The sequence below is a fragment of the Oncorhynchus mykiss genome, chromosome 22 (assembly GCF_057628025.1).
Source record: "Oncorhynchus mykiss isolate SJ-2025 chromosome 22, ASM5762802v1, whole genome shotgun sequence".
Classification (NCBI taxonomy): Eukaryota; Metazoa; Chordata; class Actinopteri; order Salmoniformes; family Salmonidae; genus Oncorhynchus; species Oncorhynchus mykiss.
In genome coordinates, this window is record NC_143043.1 from 35,317,771 (window position 1) to 35,338,870 (window position 21,100).

Sequence of the window (21,100 nt, forward strand, 5' to 3'; positions counted from 1 at the left end):
GATCCACTCTGTCCTGCCCCATACAGTCTTTACTCACACACTGAGACAGATCCACTCTGTCCTGCCCCATACAGTCTATACTCACACACGGAGACAGATCCACTCTGTCCTGCCCCACACAGTCTATACTCACACACTGAGACAGATCCACTCTGTCCTGCCCCACACAGTCTATACTCACACACTGAGACAGATCCACTCTGTCCTGTCCCCTACAGTCTATACTCACACACTGAGACAGATCCACTCTGTCCTGCCCCATACAGTCTATACTCACACACTGAGACAGATCCACTCTGGTCCTGCTCCCTACAGTCTATACTTACACACTGAGACAGATCCACTCTGTCCTGCCCTCTACAGTCTATACTCACACACTGAGACAGATCCACTCTGTCCTGCCTCATACAGTCTATACTCACACACTGAGACAGATCCACTCTGTCCTGCCCTCTACAGTCTATACTCACACACTGAGACAGATCCACTCTGTCCTGCCCCTACAGTCTATACTTACACACTGAGACAGATCCACTCTGTCCTGCCCTCTACAGTCTATACTCACACGCTGAGACAGATCCACTCTGTCCTGCCCTCTACAGTCTATACTCACACACTGAGACAGATCCACTCTGTCCTGCCCTCTACAGTCTATACTCACACACTGAGACAGATCCACTCTGTCCTGCCGCCTACAGTCTATACTCACACACTGAGACAGATCCACTCTGTCCTGCCCTCTACAGTCTATACTCACACACTGAGACAGATCCACTCTGTCCTGCCTTCTACAGTCTATACTCACACACTGAGACAGATCCACTCTGTCCTGCCCTCTACAGTCTATACTCACACACTGAGACAGATCCACTCTGTCCTGCCCCCTACAGTCTATACTCACACACTGAGTCAGATCCACTCTGTCCTGCCCCCTACAGTCTATACTCACACTGAGACAGATCCACTCTGTCCTGCCCTCTACAGTCTATACTCACACACTGAGACAGATCCACTCTGTCCTGCCCTCTACAGTCTATACTCACACACTGAGACAGAGCCACTCTGTCCTGCTCTCTATATTCTATACTCACACACTGAGACAGATCCACTCTGTCCTGCCCTCTACAGTCTATACTCACACACTGAGACAGAGCCACTCTGTCCTGCTCTCTACAGTCTATACTCACACACTGAGACAGATCCACTCTGTCCTGCCCTCTACAGTCTATACTCACACACTGAGACAGATCCACTCTGTCCTGCCCTCTACAGTCTATACTCACACATTGAGACAGATCCACTCTGTCCTGCCCCCTACAGTCTATACTCACACACTGAGACAGATCCACTCTGTCCTGCCCTCTACAGTCTATACTCACACACTGAGACAGATCCACTCTGTCCTGCCCCCTACAGTCTATACTCACACACTGAGACAGATCCACTCTGTCCTGCCCCACACAGTCTATACTCACACACTGAGACAGATCCACTCTGTCCTGCCCCACACAGTCTATACTCACACACTGAGACAGATCCACTCTGTCCTGTCCCCTACAGTCTATACTCACACACTGAGACAGATCCACTCTGTCCTGCCCCATACAGTCTATACTCACACACTGAGACAGATCCACTCTGGTCCTGCTCCCTACAGTCTATACTTACACACTGAGACAGATCCACTCTGTCCTGCCCTCTACAGTCTATACTCACACACTGAGACAGATCCACTCTGTCCTGCCTCATACAGTCTATACTCACACACTGAGACAGATCCACTCTGTCCTGCCCTCTACAGTCTATACTCACACACTGAGACAGATCCACTCTGTCCTGCCCTCTACAGTCTATACTTACACACTGAGACAGATCCACTCTGTCCTGCCCTCTACAGTCTATACTCACACACTGAGACAGATCCACTCTGTCCTGCCGCCTACAGTCTATACTCACACACTGAGACAGATCCACTCTGTCCTGCCCTCTACAGTCTATACTCACACACTGAGACAGATCCACTCTGTCCTGCCTTCTACAGTCTATACTCACACACTGAGACAGATCCACTCTGTCCTGCCCTCTACAGTCTATACTCACACACTGAGACAGATCCACTCTGTCCTGCCCTCTACAGTCTATACTCACACACTGAGACAGATCCACTCTGTCCTGCCCCCTACAGTCTATACTCACACACTGAGACAGATCCACTCTGTCTTGCCCTCTACAGTCTATACTCACACACTGAGACATATCCACACTGTCCTGCCCCCTACAGTCTATACTCACACACTGAGACAGATCCACTCTGTCCTGCCCTCTACAGTCTATACTCACACACTGAGACAGATCCACTCTGTCCTGCCCTATACAGTCTATACTCACACACTGAGACAGATCCACTCTGTCCTGCCCCCTACAGTCTATACTCACACACTGAGACAGATCCACTCTGTCCTGCCCTCTACAGTCTATACTCACAGACTGAGACAGATCCACTCTGTCCTGCCCTCTACAGTCTATACTCACACACTGAGACAGATCCACTCTGTCCTGCCCTCTACAGTCTATACTCACACACTGAGACAGATCCACTCTGTCCTGCTCTCTACAGTCTATACTCACACACTGAGACAGATCCACTCTGTCCTGCCCCCTACAGTCTATACTCACACACTGAGACAGATCCACTCTGTCCTACCCCCTACAGTCTATACTCACACGCTGAGACAGATCCACTTTGTCCTGCCCTCTACAGTCTATACTCACACACTGAGACAGATCCACTCTGTCCTGCCCTCGACAGTCTATACTCACACGCGCACTATTCTCTCCAAGGAATCCTCTCCAACAAAGGAGTGTGTTTTCAGCGGAGGTGATATTGATGTAATGTAGCAGAAAGCATCCCCTGAGTTCAACATGGTGACAATGTGTGTGTGTGGACTGAGAGGATCTGCTCTCTCTGTGCTGTGATTGTGACTGTGAGAATGAGCATCCGTCTGTGAGAGAGCGTGAGTAGTGTTGTTGCTGGGTAGATTCAGTGTGTGGGGGTTATCTGACTAGCAAGAACAGACTACAAGATCGACTGTCATCCTGTCAGATATGAGCTGCATTACTTTCACTAAGTACATAGATTCTCCCCAGGGTGTGGGGTGTGTGTGATCTTTTTTGTCTGGTTTGAAGTTCTGCCAACAGCAGAAGGCGTGCTCTGAGAGCCAGCAGTGTGTAGTAAAGCAGTCTAAAGCAATTCAATTCAATGATTTGGATCTCATCCTTTCCTCTCCTCTCGTCTCCTTTCGTCTCCTCTCGTCTCCTATCCTCTCGTCTCCTTTCCTCTCATCTCCTCTCCACTTTAGCTAAATGAAACAGCCAAACAGTTGATGGAGATTGACAAGCCGACATCCAATCCCGTCCCTGGCCCCAGCTTTGATCCGTCTCCCGGCCTCCCATTGGGTCCCTGCTCCCTTGGCCCCTCCCCTGACCCATCCTCTGCAGGAAGTGGCAATGGTGCCCTCCAGAGGCAAGAGGAGGAGAGAAGAGGGGGAGAGGGGAAGAAAAACGCTAAGAAGCGCCACTCGTTCACAGCTCTGAGTGTGACGCAGCGGACAGCCCAGCTCAACAACAGACACAGCATGGAGATCTCCCACCCTGTCCTCATCAGCTCCTCTGACCCCAGGGCTGCTGCACGAATACAGGACTCTCCCCCCGGTCCCCCCGGTCCCACTCCCTCCTCAGTCGGAGTTCTGGTTCCTCCCAGAATGGCTTCAGTCACCTCAGAACTGCTGGCTCAAGCCAAGGTCCAACTACCACTCAACATGTAAGTTACAGTACAGTTTACTCATCACACAGGCATGGTTTACCAACTGGTAAATCTAGAGGTAAATGAGTTGACTAGCAATGCTGTCTGTTTTCTCTGAGCTGCTGTCCTGTCTATAAGGTGAAACAGAAGCTGTGTGGAATATAAAGATTGTGCTGCATCTACTACCATATCTTCCTGGACGTGCGTGCACACACACAAACACACACTATCCAGAGCGGGTTGTCCCGCTAATGAGGTCGGACACTTCCATCTCCGACTGGCAACCTGCCCTGTTGCTATGGGAAAACGTCCCCTAGTTACCATAGCAACCCAGAGGCAGTGCATGGACACCTGCTTACTCTCCCCTCCTATTATTCTTCAGACATATAGTACCAGTCAAAAGTTAGGCCACACCTACTCATTCAAGGATTTTTCTTTATTTTTACTATTTTCTACATTGTAAAATAATAGTGAATACATCAAAACTATGAAATAACACATATGGAATCATGTAGTAACCAAAAAAGTGTAAAACAAATTCTTAAAAGTAGCCTCCCTTTGCGTTGATGACAGCTTTGCACACTCTTGGCATTCTCTCAACCAACCATGAAATGTGTTTCCATGGTTGAGCAGCTGCACACAAGCCTAAGATCACCATGTGCAATGCCAAGCTTCAGTGTAAAACCTGCCGCCATTGGACTCTGGAGCAGTGGAAACGCATTCTCTGAAATGATGAATCACTCTTCACTATCTGGCAGTCCGATGGACGAATCGGGGTTTGGTGGTTACCAAGAGAACGCTACCTGCCCAAATGCATAATGCCAACTGTAAAGTGTGGGGGAGGAGAAATAATGGTCTGGGGCTGTTTTTCATGGTTTGGGCTAGGACCCTTAGTTCCAGTGAAGGGAAATCTTAACGCTACAGAATACAATGACATTCTAGATGATTCTGTGCTTCCAACTTTGTGGCAACAGTTTGGGCAAAGCCCTTTCCTGTTTTAGCATGACGATGCCCCCATGCACAACGTGAGGTCCATACAGAAGTGGATTGTCAAGATCGGTGTGGAAGAACTTGACTGGCCTGCACAGAGCCCTGACCTCAACCCCATTGAACACCTTTGGGATGAATTGGAACACCGACTGTGAGCCAGGCCTAATTGCCCAGCATAGGTGCCCGACCTCACTAATGCTCTTGTGGCTGAATGGAAGCAAGTCTCTACAGCAATGTTCCAACATCTAGTGAAAAGCCTTCCCTGAAGAGTGGAGACTGTTATAGCAGCAAAGAGGGAATCAACTCCATATTAATGGCCATGATTTTGGAATGAGATGTTTGACGAGCAGGTGTCCACATACTTTTGATCATATAGTGTATATTCAGACATAAATTCAGACATGTACATTCAGATATAAAACATATATTCAGTCGGACCCTTCAACAGTATTTAGACAGTGAATGAATGTTGGTCTTTATTCCAGCAAATTGGATATGAGATCAAATAATGCACATGAGGCATGCACAGAATCTCACCTTTTATGTGGTTGCATTTTATTACATAGTTGTTTGTCCATATTAAAACAATACCAGTCATTTGTTCAGTCAAATGATCCTAAACGACGTCTCTGTGTATCCCAGCTACCTGGCCCTGTATGCGTATAAGTCCCAGAAGGCAGATGAGTTGGAGCTGAGGAAAGGAGAGATGTACCGTGTCACAGAGAAGTGTCAGGACGGCTGGTTTAAAGGGACCTCTCTACGCACCGCTGCTTCCGGAGTCTTCCCTGGAAACTATGTCACACCCGTGTCACGGTGAGACACGCACAGGCACGAACGCACGCACACTCACACACACATTTTCTCACGCAAATACTCTCTTTCTCCCTCTAACACACACCCTTTCAAACACATAACTCTGTTTGCGTGAGAGGCGGACGAAAAGCAGCATGTTGATGGTAGTATAATAGGGGATATCAATAGTATCTTGGTCACTTTTCTAACAGGACTGGAACCATTAAATCTCTCCCCTCTCCCAACCCCTTCTCCCACTCGTGCTCTCTCTCTTTCTCGCTCTCTCTGCAGAGCTCCGTTTGCGGTGGGTGGTTCTCAGAGCTCCTGTCTCTCAGGGCAGGAGGTGGGAGGGGTGGGACAGGGGAGTAAGGCAGCCTCTCCCTCCTCCGCCGGCCCCTCCTCTGCCGGCCCCTCCTCCTCTCGTCCCTCCCCTCCCCCCTCTTCCCCCCAGTCTGCCGCTGCTCAGCTTAAGAACTGCCTTCGCTTTGGACAACAAACAGTTAACCAGACCCGCTCTGCCATGCAACTGGGTGAGTACACAGAGATTATTCAGGTTCTAGATCTGTAATTTCCTACATTTGATCCAGCTCTTATATCTGGCCTCTCTCTCCCTCCTTGCCTCTCTCCTTCCTTCCCTCTCTCTGTCAGGGAGAACATGTGATGGTATTTAAAGTTTCTCCTGGGAGCCTCTCTCTTTGTCTCTGTCTTACACACACACACCTGTTATCCATTACAAAATAAAGTATGACCATAGGTAGGCTATGGCAGTTTGGTCACATGTGTCATTGGCAGTCAGATGTCGTATTGGGGCGGCAGGTAGCCTAGCGGTTAGGGCGTTGGGGCCGTAACCCAAAATGTCGCTGGTTTGAATACCTGAGCCGACAAGGTTAAAAATCAGAAGGCACTTAACCCTAATTTTCTCCATGGGCGCCGTACTACTATGGCTAACCCTGCAAAATAACACATTTCACTGCACCTATCTGGTGTGACAATAAAATATATATATATAATATGATGACAGCACAAACAGGAAGCAGATGGTGTCTTGTAACAGTAAGATGACTACTGTGTGCTGTGTAATAGTATGTAACAGTGTGTAATGTGTGTGTTCAGTCCACAGCCCGCCCTCCAGCAGCCCAGAGCGTCCCACACCCACCGTCTCTCCTCTCCGACCTCAGAAATCTTCCCCGTCGCGCTCCGCTGGTCAATCTGCTCGCCCAATATCCATGGTGTCCCCCGGCCCTTCCCCCCTCTCCTCCCCTGCTTCGCGCCCTCTCTCCTGCCTCTCTTCGCCCCTCATCCCACTTTCCTCCCCTCTCTCCTGCCTCACCCCTCCCAACGCCAGTGCCGCCCTGCTCAACGGAGAATCAACCAATCCCTTCCAACCGTCCTCGCCTGGCCCCTCCCACAGCAACGCCCCAAAACCAGAGAAGGTGAGTCTCCTAGGGTGTCTCTCTTCATCTTGCTCTCTCTCTCTCTCTCTCTCTCTTTCTCTCTCTCTCTCTCTCTCTCTCTCTCTCTCTCTCTCTCTCTCTCCACCACTACCTCCCTTTATCTAAACTCACAGCAGAGTCTGGTTCCAACATCACACTGCCTTAAAATCCCTCAACATGATGCCATAGTCAGGAGGATATAGTCAGGGAATATTAAAAGCATAGCTAGGGGAAGTGGTGTTGAGGGGAAGTGGCTTGCACCTGGACATGGTGCAGAATCGTCCAACGCCAGACAGACAAACAGACGATCAGTGTGACAGGGCTGTCTCTGTGTGTTGTTCTTTATCTTGATGAGTGTATTAAAGCTCGGTCCATGGTGTCAGTGATGGATGGTAGAGTTGTCTGAGAGAGAGGAGCCTATCTGCTCTGGTGTTGACTGGCTTCACAGACACTAGATGAGACAGTTGGTGACAATAGGACAAATAGACTAGGGAAGGACCATGATAAACAGTCATTGACTACGAGCTGTGATGGATTAACTATAGTATTTAGTCTCATCGCATTTAACCTCCTAGCTTTCCTAACCATTTTAATTCCCCACATGCATTGGCTTATTATGCGTTGGAGTTTGCTGTCTGATTAAGTTAGAGGTTTGTGGTGTGTGTGTGTGTGTGTGTGTGTGTGTGTGTGTGTGTGTGTGTGTGTGTGTGTGTGTGTGTGTGTGCGTGTGTGATGAGGCCTGCTGTGCTGTAAGACAGATGCTTCCATGCTGATTATGCGCTGATAATTGGCTCTGACTCACATCTCAACCCCAAAGATGCACACAAACTCACACACACACACACACACACTGAGACTAAGTTCCCCCTGAGACGAAGTTCCCCCTGACACATCAAGACTAAACTATCTGCTGTATATGTGCTGCTCTCTGGTGGATGGTTAGAGAACTACACTCAGATCTCAAAAAGATACTGTACTTGCCAACTGGAGGAGTCATTGTTACATCAGGTAGATACTGCTGGTTAACTGTCTCTGAGACCAGGAGGGATACTGCCAGAAAAATAAAACTGTACATCTGTAGAAGACACTGCAAATTGTTTCATCCCCATTCTCTTCTCTGTCTTGTTATCTGTGTCCACAGAAGGAGAAGAAAGGAGGTCTGCTAAAGCTTCTCTCTGGAGCCGCGGCCAAGAAAAAGGCATCTCATTCTCCCCCGTCCTCCCCACCAACCCTCCCCCTGTCGGGTGCCGTCCTCCCACATCACACCCGCTCTGGCTCCTGTCCAATGGATGCCCATGGGCGTGCCGGGTCTTGTCCAATCGAGAGTGAGATGGCGGGGGCAATGGGGTTAGAGCTGCTGAACAGGAAGTCAGGATCCCTCGATCTCAACTTCCCCCGGTCGCCCCCGATGACCCGCCCCGGGAACGCACTGCTAGCTCTCCGGCCTGAACCCAAACCACTGTCCAGAGAGAGGTAAACACACACTGTAACTACTCACACTGTCAAACACACATCCTGTCCAGAGAGAGGTATACACACACTGTAACTACTCACACTGTCAAACACACACCCTGTCCAGAGAGAGGTAAGCACACACCCTGTCCAGAGAGAGGTATACACACACTGTAACTACTCACACTGTCAAACACACATCCTGTCCAGAGAGAGGTAAACACACACTGTAACTTCTCACATAGCCGCGGGAAGTAGGGGTTCTGACAAATCAGAATAAAAATATATATAAAAATACTTTTTCACAAAAGCAGTGCACTGGGCCTTTACTAGTCCAGTATTAACGGACCGATATAGCCGTCTGTAGTGATGGCAAAACGGTTTCATTCTGCACCGCCCCCGTCCCCCCGTCAGCGAAAAAAATGCAGCAACCCCAACCTACTTCCCGCGGCTATGGCTACACACTCTCATACACACACCCTCAAACATCCCCCGAGATATGCTGTATGTTACGACACTACGCCACTACAGCGCCAGGAATAACTGAGCTTCTGATCATCATTCTTCTCCTATCCCCATCGGTGTGTGTCAAAGCTAATAGTGCCCTCTTTTTTCTCTGAAAGCAACCGCGTCACACGGATGCACACACACACACACACAAACCCACACACACACTGACACTCACACACAAACATTAAAACACACTGTTTCAAGCACGTATAAATCTGTGTGAAGCATTTATATATAAGACTGCTGAATGATGATGACCTGAGTAGCAGCATATATCACCTCCTAGTGTGTGTGTGTGTTTATGGTGTGCATGTGTTCGAATGTGAGTTACAATGCAGCCCCACTGGTCAAGAACTGGTTAAATCAACTGTGTTTCCACGTCATTTCAGCAACAAAAAAACTTTTGTGTGATGACGTTGAATCAATGTGGAAAACTGATTGGATTTTCCACCCAGCTTTCAAGGATGGGCATAAATTACAAATTACAATTTCTAAATACAACTACAAAATCACTGTATCCAAATAAAATATCATATACTTTTGCATAGTATAGTATTTTATTATAATACATGGTTTTTGTATTTTAAAATACATTTGCAAGTTGCCGGCCGAACAGCAACCACATTCACAGCAATGGTTACAGAATCGTTTTACTTGCTATGACTGTGATATGTCGTTGTTTATCTACCTTAGTTGAATGTGCACTGTCACTCTGGATAAGAGTGTCCTGCTAAATGACCAAAATTGTAATGTAAAGTATATGTGAAAATGAAGAACTGCAAGCACACTGGGTACTGTCATTGGCCTTCTTTCATGGGCGGAGCTCATTAGAGTAATACTCAGCATCCTTTGCAATTGTTCATTTTTACATACACATTTATATGTAAACTCAGCAAAAAAAGAAATGTCCCTTTTTCAAGACCCTGTCTTTCAAAGATAATTTAAAAAATCCAAATAACTTCACCAAAAGAAAGGTGCCCAGGGTCCCTGCTCATCGGCGTGAACGTGCCTTAGGCATGCTGCAAGGAGGCATGAGGACTGCAGATGTGACTAGGGCAATACATTGCAATGTCAGTACTGTGAGACGCCTAAGACAGAGCTACAGGGAGACAGGACGGACAGCTGATCGTCCTCGCAGTGGCAGACCACATGTAACAACACCTGTGCAGGATCGGTACATCTGAACATCACACCTGCGGGACAGGTACAGGATGGCAACAACAACTGCCTGAGTTACATCAGGAATGCACAATCCCTCCATCAGTGCTAAGTCTGTCCGCGATAGGCGGAGAGAGGCTGGACTGAGGGCTTATAGGCCTAGTGTAAGGCAGGTCCTCACCAGACAACACCGGCAACAACGTCGCCTATGGGCACAAACCCACCGTCACTGGACCAGACAGGGCTGGAAAAAAGTGCTCTTCACTGACGAGTCACGGTTTTGTCTCACCAGGGGTGATGGTCAGATTTGTGTTTATCGTCAAAAGGAATGAGCGTTACACTTAAGCCTGTACTCTGGAGCGGGATCGATTTGGAGGTGGAGGGTCCATCAGGGTCTGGGGCAGTGTGTCACAGCATCATCGGACTGACCTTGTTGTCATTGCAGGAAATCTCAATGCTGTGCGTTAAAGGGAAGACATCCTCCTCCCTCATGTGGTACCCTTCCCGCAGGCTCCTGACATAACCTTCCAGCATGACAATGCCACCAGCTCGTTCTGTGCATGATTTCATGCAAGACAGGAATGTCAGTGCTCTGCCATGGCCAGCGAAGAGCCCGGATCTCAATCCCATTGAGCACGTCTGGGACCTGTTGGATCAGAGGGTGAGGGCTAGGGCCATTCCCCCTATAAATGAGTGGAAACTTGCAGGTGCCTTGGTGGAAGAGTGGAGTAACATCTCACAGCAAGAACTGGCAAATATGGTGCAGTCCATGAGGAGGAGATGCACTACAGTACTTAATGCAGCTGGTGGCCACACCAGATAACTGACTGTTACTTTTGATTTTGACCCCCCTTTGTTCAGGGACACATTATTCAATTGGTGTTAGTCACATGTCTGTGGAACTTGTTCAGTTTACGTCTCAATTGTTGAGTCTTGTTATGTTCATACAAATATTTACACATGTTAAGTTTGCTGAAAATAAACACAGTTGACAGTGAGAGGACGTTTCTTTTTTTTGCTGAGTTTAGTTCATTTAACAGATGCTCTAATCACACGATGGTGACATCAGACTTCTGATACCAATATAGGGTGAAAGTATTTTTTAAAGTATTTTGAAAATACAAATTACAGCCTTCAAAAGGATCTTGCTACGAAATACATTGCAGTGTAGTTCACCCCAGCGTAATACAAATTACTAAATACTCAGAAGTAATTGAAATACATATTTCAAAAACATGTAACAGAAATACTGGCCATCTCTGCCAACCTTTAACCTAAATCCAATGTCATGGTGAAATGTTTTGTTGATTTTTCATTGAATTCATATTAGTTGACAACTCAACCAAATTGGTTGAGGTTGAACTGACGTCTGTGCACAGTGGGTCATTATCCGTAACCCTCCTTCCCTAGGTATCGTGTGGTGGTGCCCTACCCCCCTCAGAGCGAGGCGGAGATCGAGCTGAGACAGGGAGACGTGGTGTTTGTTCATAAGAAGAGAGAAGATGGCTGGTACAAAGGAACTCTGCAGAGGACTGGACGTACTGGCCTCTTCCCTGGCAGCTTCGTAGAGATCTTCTGAACAGGACCGCTACACACACACACACACACACACACACACACACACACACATACACGCAGGGATGGGCAAAAATGACAAAATACAATTACAAAAGATCAATGTATCTAAATGAACTACAAAATAATTGTATTTTATAATCATTTGGGGGGCACCTATATGTGTCCTATTACACACAAGTGTGTAATGGAAATGTTTTTGAGGGGCATATCCCAACTCCCCTGAGACACCCTTAGGGGTCACGGCCAGGGTCGCCATTGTACAGCTCCCCTCGAGCAATTAGGGTTAAGTGACTTGCTGAAGGGCACAGCGACTGATTTTTTTCACCTTGTCGCCTCCAGTATTCAAACCAGCAACCTTTTGATCACTGGCCTAATGCTCTAACCTCGAGGCTACCTGCTGCCCCAAATATATTTAATTAAAATACATGTATTTTGTATATTAAAATACATAAATACATTTGCAAACTCAGTGACGGATACAGAAACTGTTAATTTGCTATGACTGATGTTGTTTATCTACCTTAGCTGAATGTAGTGACTGTAAGTCACTCTGGATAAGTGTCTGCTAAATGACTAAAATGCTGTATATATGTGAAAATGAACACACCAAAACGAACTGCAAAGCACATTAGGTATTATTATTGGCCTTGTTTCGGGGTCATGTCTAGATGGGATATATCTTAACCTAATTCTCTTAACCTTCTACGTTAATTCTATTGAACCTGCTATGAAAAGTACATTTTGACAAAAGCTGTATCCTTTCTAGACTTAACCTTGTTTCAGGGCGGAGCTCATTAGAATAATACTTGTCCATTATTACATACACGTTTATATTTAGTTCATTTAGCAGACGCTCTTATGACACCATAGTGCCATCAGTCTTCTGATACCAATGCAGGGTGAAAGGGGGATGGTGAACCGCTATAAACAAATGGTATAGAAAAGTATTTTGTATTTTGAAAATACAAATTACAGCTCTCGAAAGTATCTTATTACAAAATACTGTACATTGGAGTGTAGTCCAGCCCAGTGTAATACAATTGACAAAATACTCAGAAGTCATTTAAATAGATATTTAAAATACACGTAACAGAAATACTGCCCATCTCTGCACACACGGCTACTCCAGCTCCAACCAGCCTCATAGGAGCGGGGGCCTTTATCCACACAGGACAGCTATGGCAGGGGTCCTTCATCAACCTCATCAATGACTAGTGATGTTGACATCATCAGGAGGCGCCAGCAACTATTGAAGGCACAACAAGCGGCACACTGTATTTTTCTATTGCTTCAGTGTGTATTTGTTTTAAACATCAGTGTCCGTATGAATGTGTGGTATGGCTAGAGACATGCCGTACTGGTTACAGAAGCACCTAAAGACCTTGGCTAACCTGATACCTGTTCTTTCTGGTCGGTGTGTGTGTATGCGTGTCTGTATTCATGTGTGCGAGTAAGAGAGACCAGTAGTTGGTAATACCAGTCATGTGGAAACTCAACATTGGGAAAGAAAGCACATCAACAGTCCCAAATGTTCTTAATTTTAACATACCCCACTTCTGGCAAGCTACTTCAAACCGCCTCTTTCATTGGCTAAGCACACAACAGTACTCCTCTTTCATTGGTTAAGCACACAACGGTGGTCCTCTCTAATTGGCTAAGTACACAGTTCCTCTCTCATTTACTAAGCACACAACAACTGTACCCCAACAGAAGTAGGTCTATAGGTCAGGAAGACAGAGTGAAGCACACAGAGTTGGGAAGGCCAGAACGAGTCGGTTACAACACATACAGATGGGATCAGGCTACATCCATACAGCACACTCAGTCTCAGCCTAAAGTGTGTGTGTGTGTGTGTGTGTGTGTGTGTGTGTGTGTGTGTGTGTGTGTGTGTGTGTGTGTGTGTGTGTGTGTGTGTGTGTGTGTGTGTGTGTGTGTGTGTGTGTGTGTGTGTGTGTGTGTGTGTGTGTGTGTGTGTGTGTGTGTGTGTGAGAGAGAGAGAGAGAAAGAGAGATATAGAGACCATCTGTCTCTGATTGGAGTAGCAGATGCAGGGGAGTCTGGGTAATCCCTGAGTTGGGTAACAGACAGATGAGAACACCCAGAGATTCAGATGAGATTAGAACCTTTCCATCAGGCTGCGACACACACAACCACACACACACACACACATACACACACAACCACACACACGACACACACGCACAGTCATTGATGTGAAAGGAGTGGATGGGTCCCAGTCTTTCCGCTCCTCCTCAGAGAGAGAGAGTGTATCAGTTAAACATGTTGATGTTGTTGCTGTGGATAAGCTCTTCGGTCTGGGCCAGAAACAACCCTTAGCTCCAGATGAGCCAGCTGTATCCCTGAACCCAAAAGGCCAGTCTGTTTGTCTGTTTCTACTGTCTGTCTGTGGAGCTAATGCACAAGTACTCCATGTTGGAGATAGAGCACTTCCACATGACCCAGACACCACACAGTGTCCATCTTGCTATTCCTGCTCCCCAGTTCCCATGAATTAGTGTGTTCAGGTGGACTGTGTTTCTGGTTTGCCTGGACTGTCTGGTGTGAGTACTGTACCACTGACAAGACTTTACAGACTTTACAAGGGGGTTGTTACGCATGGAATCTCATGCTGTCTAACTATGAGAGACGTTTTACATTACTATAACAGAAAATAAGAGATATAAATATATATATTGTGCAGATTATTTATATTTCGGGGGTGCAAGTCGCCCTGCACTCGAGACCAGCGTTCTACCATGTGATCATTAAACATTCTCTCGTATTGATGACCTCGTGGTTTGGTTGGTTTTTCATGTCAAGTGCATTTTCCCAATAAATGCCTTTGTTTTAAACCAACCTGTGTCACCTCTGCCTGATGACAAACCCTTTATATAGCCATACTGCCTCCCACCTCCACTCCATCACTTCACTCTCTCTCCTCTTCTTTCCTCTCTTCGTCCCAGTGGAGGTGTGTGACAGCGAGGTTGTCATGAATAATCACCTTACATTTGCATTTAGAGTGAAGCTGAGGCCTGGCATGCCAACAAACACTTTATGTAGGTGGAGAGGTGTGTGTGACACTGTGTGTCATCACAGGGTAGATAGACTCACGCCTGCCCGTGTGTGTGTGTGTGTGTATGTGTGTGTGTGTGTGTGTGTGTGTGTGTGTGTGTGTGTGTGTGTGTGTGTGTGTGTGTGTGTGTGTGTGTGTGTGTGTGTGTGTGTGTGTGTGTGTGTGTGTGTGTGTGTGAGAGAGAGAGAGAGAGAGAGAGAGAGAGTGTGAGTGAGTGAGTGAGTGAGACACTGTGCTGTAAGGTCACTGATCACCATTTTAGTCAACACTACTCTGATGCCAACAGCATTACAGCATGCCAGATTCTGTATTGGTGTGTTTCTCCTCAGGATACAGTGAAAGTCACCCCAACCCAGATTCCCCTCCTCCAACTCCACATGGACAACCCAGCCCACCACCCACTCCCCACGCACATGCTTCATCTACTGCCTCCACACACACACACAAACACAAGTGGTGCGCGGGTCAGCTGTTTGTTCACCCGCACATGCCGACAATTGCTAATAACCCATTCGCAACAGATAAAGTGAAAATGTGAAAAGTGAGGCCCGCACCCAACCCTAACCCGCAAATAAATACACTATTTTTTGACAGAGGGTGCAGGATTTTGTTTTCCCTGATTTAGATATGTTTCTGCTTATAATTTCCAATATTTTGGTAGGCTATTTGTTAGTCAACTTGTCTATAATTAGATATATGTAGCTTCTCTTTTGTCATTATATGTTGCCCTAGACGACTAAATAAACCCTTGCTCAACAGAATAATGTAATAGATCGATGGAAAGAATGCTTCAATCTAGTTGACATTGGTAAAGTTATCTGTCATCTTCCACGGAGCATAGACGTTTAGGGACTGGGGAGAAAATAGAAAGCAAAAAAAAACAGAAAAGATTTTCTGTGCTAAATGTCCAAATGATATCAATTTGACCGGTTGTATGGGTAAAGCAGGCTAAGAGAACAACCCAATGTGTTTCTATTTTGGTTTCTGATTTCAGTTCGGCTTCGATGCATATTTTACGTGGTTGAATACTATCAGCTTTTATGACACTTTTATGATGAATACAGCACCTCTACTGATTGTATCTAACTGAGCATTGCATTCTCTCAAAGAAATAAATCACATTTCTCCACTCCTGTTCCAAAGTCCAAATTTTGCCTACATTTAGTGTATACTTTACTGCAAGAATGTTTTAATTCTGCAGGAACTATTATTAAGGCTACAGCCCTATCCACACGGGATACATTTTTTCCCAAACTGCCCCCTGCAATTTCTTTATATACAGTACCGGTCAAAAGTTTGGACACACCTACTCATTCAAGGGTTTTTCTTTATTTTTACTATTTTCTACATTGTAGAATAATAGTGAAGACATCAAAACTATGAAATAACACATATGGAATAATGTAGTAACCAAAAAAGTGTTAACACCCTTTGCCTTGATGACATCTTTGCACACTCTTGGCATTCTCTCAACCAGCTTCATGAGGTAATCACCTGGTATGCATTTCAATTAATAGGTGTGCCTTGTTAAAAGTTCATTTGTGGAATATCTTTCCTTCTTAATGTGTTTGAGCCAATCAGTTGTGTTGTGACAAGGTAGGGGTGGTATACAGAAGATAGCCCTATTTGGTAAAAGATCAAGTCCATACTATAGTAAGAACAGCTCAAATAAGCAAAGAAAAACTACAGTCCATCATTACTTTAAGACATGAAGGTCAGTCAATTCGGAAAATTTCAAGAACTTTGAAAGTTTCTTCAAGTGCAGCCACAAAAACCATCAAGTGCTATGATGAAATTGTCTCTCAAGAGGACCACCACAGGAAAGGAAGACCCAGAGTTACCTTTACTGCAGAGGATAAGTTCATTAGAGTTACCAGCCTCAGAAATTGCAGCCCAAATAAATGCTTCACAGAGTTCAAGTAACAGACACATCTCAACATCAACTGTTCAGAGGAGACTGCGTGAATCAGCTCTTCATGGTCGAATTTCTCCAAAGAAACCACTACTAAAGGACACCGATAAGAAGAAGAGACTTGCTTGGGCCAAGAAATACAAGTAATGGACATTTGACAGGTGAAAATCTGTCCTTTGGTCTGATGAGTCCAAATTTTAGATTTTTGGTTCCAACCTCCGTGTCTTTGTGAGACGCAGAGTAGGTGAACGGATGATCTCCATATGTGTGCTTCCCACCGTGAAGCACAGAGGAGGAGGTGTGATGGTGTGGGGGTGCTTTGCTGGTGACACTGTCAGCTATTTATTTAGAATTCAAGGCACACTAAACCAGCATGGCTACCACAGCATTCTGCAGCGATATGCCATCCCATCTGGTTTGCGCTTAGTGGGACTACAATTTGGTTTTCGACAGGACAATGACCCAACACACCTCCAGGCTATGTAAGGGCTATTTGACCAAGAAGGAGAGTGATGGTGCTTTAATCAGATGACCTGACCTCCACAATCACCCGACATCAACCCAATTGAGATTTGAGTTGAGTTGGAAAATAGAGTGAAGGAAAAGCAGCCAAGAAGTGCTCAGCATATGTGGCAACTCCTTCAAGACTGTTGGAAAATAATTCCAGGTGAAGCTGGTTGAGAGAATGCCAAGAGTGTGCAAAGCTGTCTTCAAGGCAAAGGGTGGCTACTTTGAAGAATCTCAAGTATAAAATATGGTTCCATGTGTTATTTCATAGTTTTGATGTTTTCACTATTATTCTACAATGTCAAAAATAGTAAAAAATGTAATATGTATGTCCAAAACTTTGACTCGTAGTGTAAATATACAGTGCATTCGGAATGTATTCAGACCCCTTGACATTTAGAGACTTGTCCCGAAGCCACTCCTGTGTTGTCTTGGTTGTGTGCTTAGGGTCGTTGTCCTGTTGGAACGTGAACCTTCGTCCCTGTCTGAGGTGCTGAGCACTGTGGGGCAGGTTTTCATCAAGGATCTCTGTACTTCGCTCCATTCATCTTTCCCTCGATCCTGACTAGTCTCCCAGTCCCTGTCACTGAAAAACATCCCCACAGCATGATGCTGCCGCCAACATGCTTGCTAACTGCGGCCCCCACTCCAAACGATTCGTTCTCGAGCTCGACTAAAACTAAAATGAACAAGTCCCTCAGAAAAATTAATTATGACTCGAGTCAGTAAAAATAGTCGTTCACAAAGAATGATTACTTTGCAACTGCACATCGCTACAGGCAGCACAGCCGGCTGCCAGGAGAAGGTGAGGTGCATAGAGCTTCATGAAGGGAACACTGCAGATAATAGATCATCTCAGTATGGCAGAAAACACCTTTTATAGTCTACGGACACATCACCTGAAAAATAGTTGTAAAGAAAAACAATCTTGATAAGATGATGAGAAGTTGATGAAAATAACTTGTTTTCTTTTTTTATTCTGAGTGTTCCATTGAGAGGAGTTTCACAAAGAGCCACTGTTACACCTCATTTAGTCATGGAACGTCCTGTAGTCTAACACAAGTGCACAATGTCATGTTTACATCTCTTCCAGAACTGTGAAGAACTAAATCACCAATGACGATAAGAAATCATTTTTGAGGAAGAAATATACTGTATTATAGTGCAGGTCAGTTTCTCTTTGCAGTTACTTAGAGCCCTCTAGTGTCTCAGTACCACACTGCAGCCACAGATATCAACAATGCCCAAGACACAGCAGAGAAAACAAACAGATGGAGGCAGATCTAATCATGAAAAATACAACTTTTGTTTAGATATTAAAATCGTTATCCAATAACACTTTTAGTCCATAGTTTCAGTGATCAATAAAAAATATCTAACAAAGTTCTAATTTCCTCTCTGTATAAGTTCTAACAGAGAGGAACTGAGTTTATTCAGATTCCTGATAGATTTTCTGATCAACCTTTTAACTATGTCAACAGTCAGCCACGATCAAATAAACTAGGCCTACTGGTCAATAATTAGTTGACTTATACATTTGACTCTGATATTCACACAAATAAAATGTAATTTTATGGAACATTTTGGATTTTTGCCATGTAGACTACATGTATGCATTGTGAACTGCAGTGGGTTTTTTTGCACATCGATAACATTGTGCTTACAAAAATTATTGGCGACCAGGATGGCTGATCTCGCACCTATCATCCCCACCCTCTTTCTGCCTGCTCTAGACCCATTTCTACCTCACCCAGGCAATCCTGTCATTCCCTGTGAGCAATGGAAAGGCTATTTGAAACGTACCTTCTAGCCATAGGACTGGATACCGTTGCCGGCACCAGGAAACGTGCTATCCTCCTACACTGCCTCAGGGAGGAAGGGCGCTGCAATTTCAGCATTTTGGATCCTGCGGTCTCATACAAAGAAACAATAGCAGCTAAACATTTTTGAAATCTCTAAATGTTCTACTGAGACGGCTTCTGTTCAAACAAAGACATCAGCGAATTAGTGAGTCAGATAGACAGTTTATTGCTGATTTGAAAGATATGTCAACTGATAAGAGATCAGCGGATTGAAAAAAACGTCCAACACCCAGGTACAAGAAAGACAGAGGCCCCTCTGTCTCCCCTAGGCGGTCAGATTGCCTACAACAATTTCCAAATACAGTTCACTCCAGGAAAATACAATGTTGTAGTAGAGTTCCTGTCTCGCCCCATCTACTCAGATGGTGACAGATGGTGAAGAGGAGTTTGTGCATCTCATCTACTCTCCTCTATAGAACACGGTGTCCCTGCAGGAACTGGAGGACACGTCGACTGCAGAACCATCATTTAACACACTCATTGAGTACATCAAGAACGGATGGCCTTCCTGTGCCCCATCAGAACTGAAGTCATTAACAAGGATGAAAAACAAACTATCAGGGCCTCCCGGGTGGCGCAGTGGTTAGGGGCGCTGTACTGCAGCGCCAGCTGTGCCATCAGAGTCCCTGGGTTCGTGCCCAGGCTCTGTCGTAACCGGCCGCGACCGGGAGGTCCGTGGGGCGACGCGTCGCCTGGGTTAGGGAGGGCTTGGTCGGTAGGGGTGTCCTTGTCTCATCGCGCACCAGCGACTCCTGTGGCGGGCAGTGTACTCTAACCAAGGTGGCCAGGTGCACGGTGTTTCCTCCTCATCACCCCAGTTGTAGCGATGAGACAACAATTGGATACCACGAAATTGGGGACGAAAAGGAGTAAAATTCAAAAAAATAAAAAATAAAAACAAACTATCATGCCTGCATCGCACACGGCCCTCAGGGGTTGTGTAAGGGCGATGATGCACGAAGGTCATCTCTGCATCGTCAAACTGTAACAGAGGTGCCGTGACATGGTGGGGTGGCCTGACATAGATTGTGGCCTTGAAGAGCTTCCTGCACGTCATGTCACATCAGTGGGAACACTGGCACCCTTACCACTCCCCCTCTACAACCTCTGGACTGGCCAACTAGGCCTTGTGTGCACCTAAAGGTTGATGTCTGTGGGGAGGGACAGGTTCCTCGTGGTGCTGTATGATCCTTACTCGAAATGGCCCGAAGTCACAGCAATGGGCACAGTCACAGCGGAGACCATCGTCAACTTTCTTGATCAGCTCTTTGCTCCCTGGGACCTGCCATTACCAGAGACAATGACCCTGTCTAAACACTTCACCTCATCTCGCAGCCAAAAGTGTCACCCACAGCCATATTGCTTTCTGTCACCCGCAGGTGAATGGGGGGTGGAAAGATTTAATCAATCCCTAAAAAATGGACTGTGCGCGCACAGCCAAAGGGTGCTCTCTGGGTACTGCAGTCTCCCAGACCCCTTTTTACTAGTGTGCAGCTTGTCATTCCACTATGGGAGTCTCCCCCGCCTCACTCATGTTAGGGTGCGAGCTTGTGCTGCCCCTCACCAGACTTCGCCCACCAAGGGCACTGACTGCTACCTCGCTCAGCAGTTGGGTCTTCAATGCGGAAGCCTCAGCACGACAAGAAGCATAAAGCTCAGCCACCAATCACTGAAATGTCTGACTGGGTCAGAGCACGTTGTCCTCACCGGGCCAAGAAACTGAGCACGTTCTGGTGCTCTCCAAGTCAGGTCAGTCGTCAACTGGGCTCAGTGATATTTCAACTGCCAGATGGACCTCGTTGGCACACCAGCTGTCTAAGCAGTGTTCGTGTTCCAGTGAACACACCGTACGTGGCCACTGCTCCCAGACCTGTCAGGGCTTGTGCACGTCCTGGGCGATTTCAGGACTTTGATACTACCTTTCATAAATAGGCTTTTGGGCGGGGCGGGGGGGGGGGGGGGGGGGGTGTTATGTTCATTATTTAGCTCCTGTGAGTTTATTGTTTGGGTCTTTTGACTCACTGTATTGTT

General features: G+C 46.2%; 1 protein-coding gene across 1 annotated transcript in view; it reads left to right on the forward strand.

The window, feature by feature from the left end:
* LOC110501719 (E3 ubiquitin-protein ligase SH3RF3) overlaps positions 1 to 14,571 on the forward strand; it is a 77,868-nt gene extending 63,297 nt beyond the window's left edge. Inside the window, exons 4-9 of the mRNA XM_036959071.2 lie at positions 3,360 to 3,820; positions 5,435 to 5,605; positions 5,876 to 6,114; positions 6,698 to 7,017; positions 8,159 to 8,490; positions 11,548 to 14,571. Of these exons, the coding sequence (XP_036814966.1) occupies positions 3,360 to 3,820; positions 5,435 to 5,605; positions 5,876 to 6,114; positions 6,698 to 7,017; positions 8,159 to 8,490; positions 11,548 to 11,716 (1,692 nt within the window). The 3' untranslated portion in view covers positions 11,717 to 14,571. The remainder of the gene's footprint in view (positions 1 to 3,359; positions 3,821 to 5,434; positions 5,606 to 5,875; positions 6,115 to 6,697; positions 7,018 to 8,158; positions 8,491 to 11,547) is intronic.
* Positions 14,572 to 21,100: the final 6,529 nt, after the last annotated feature.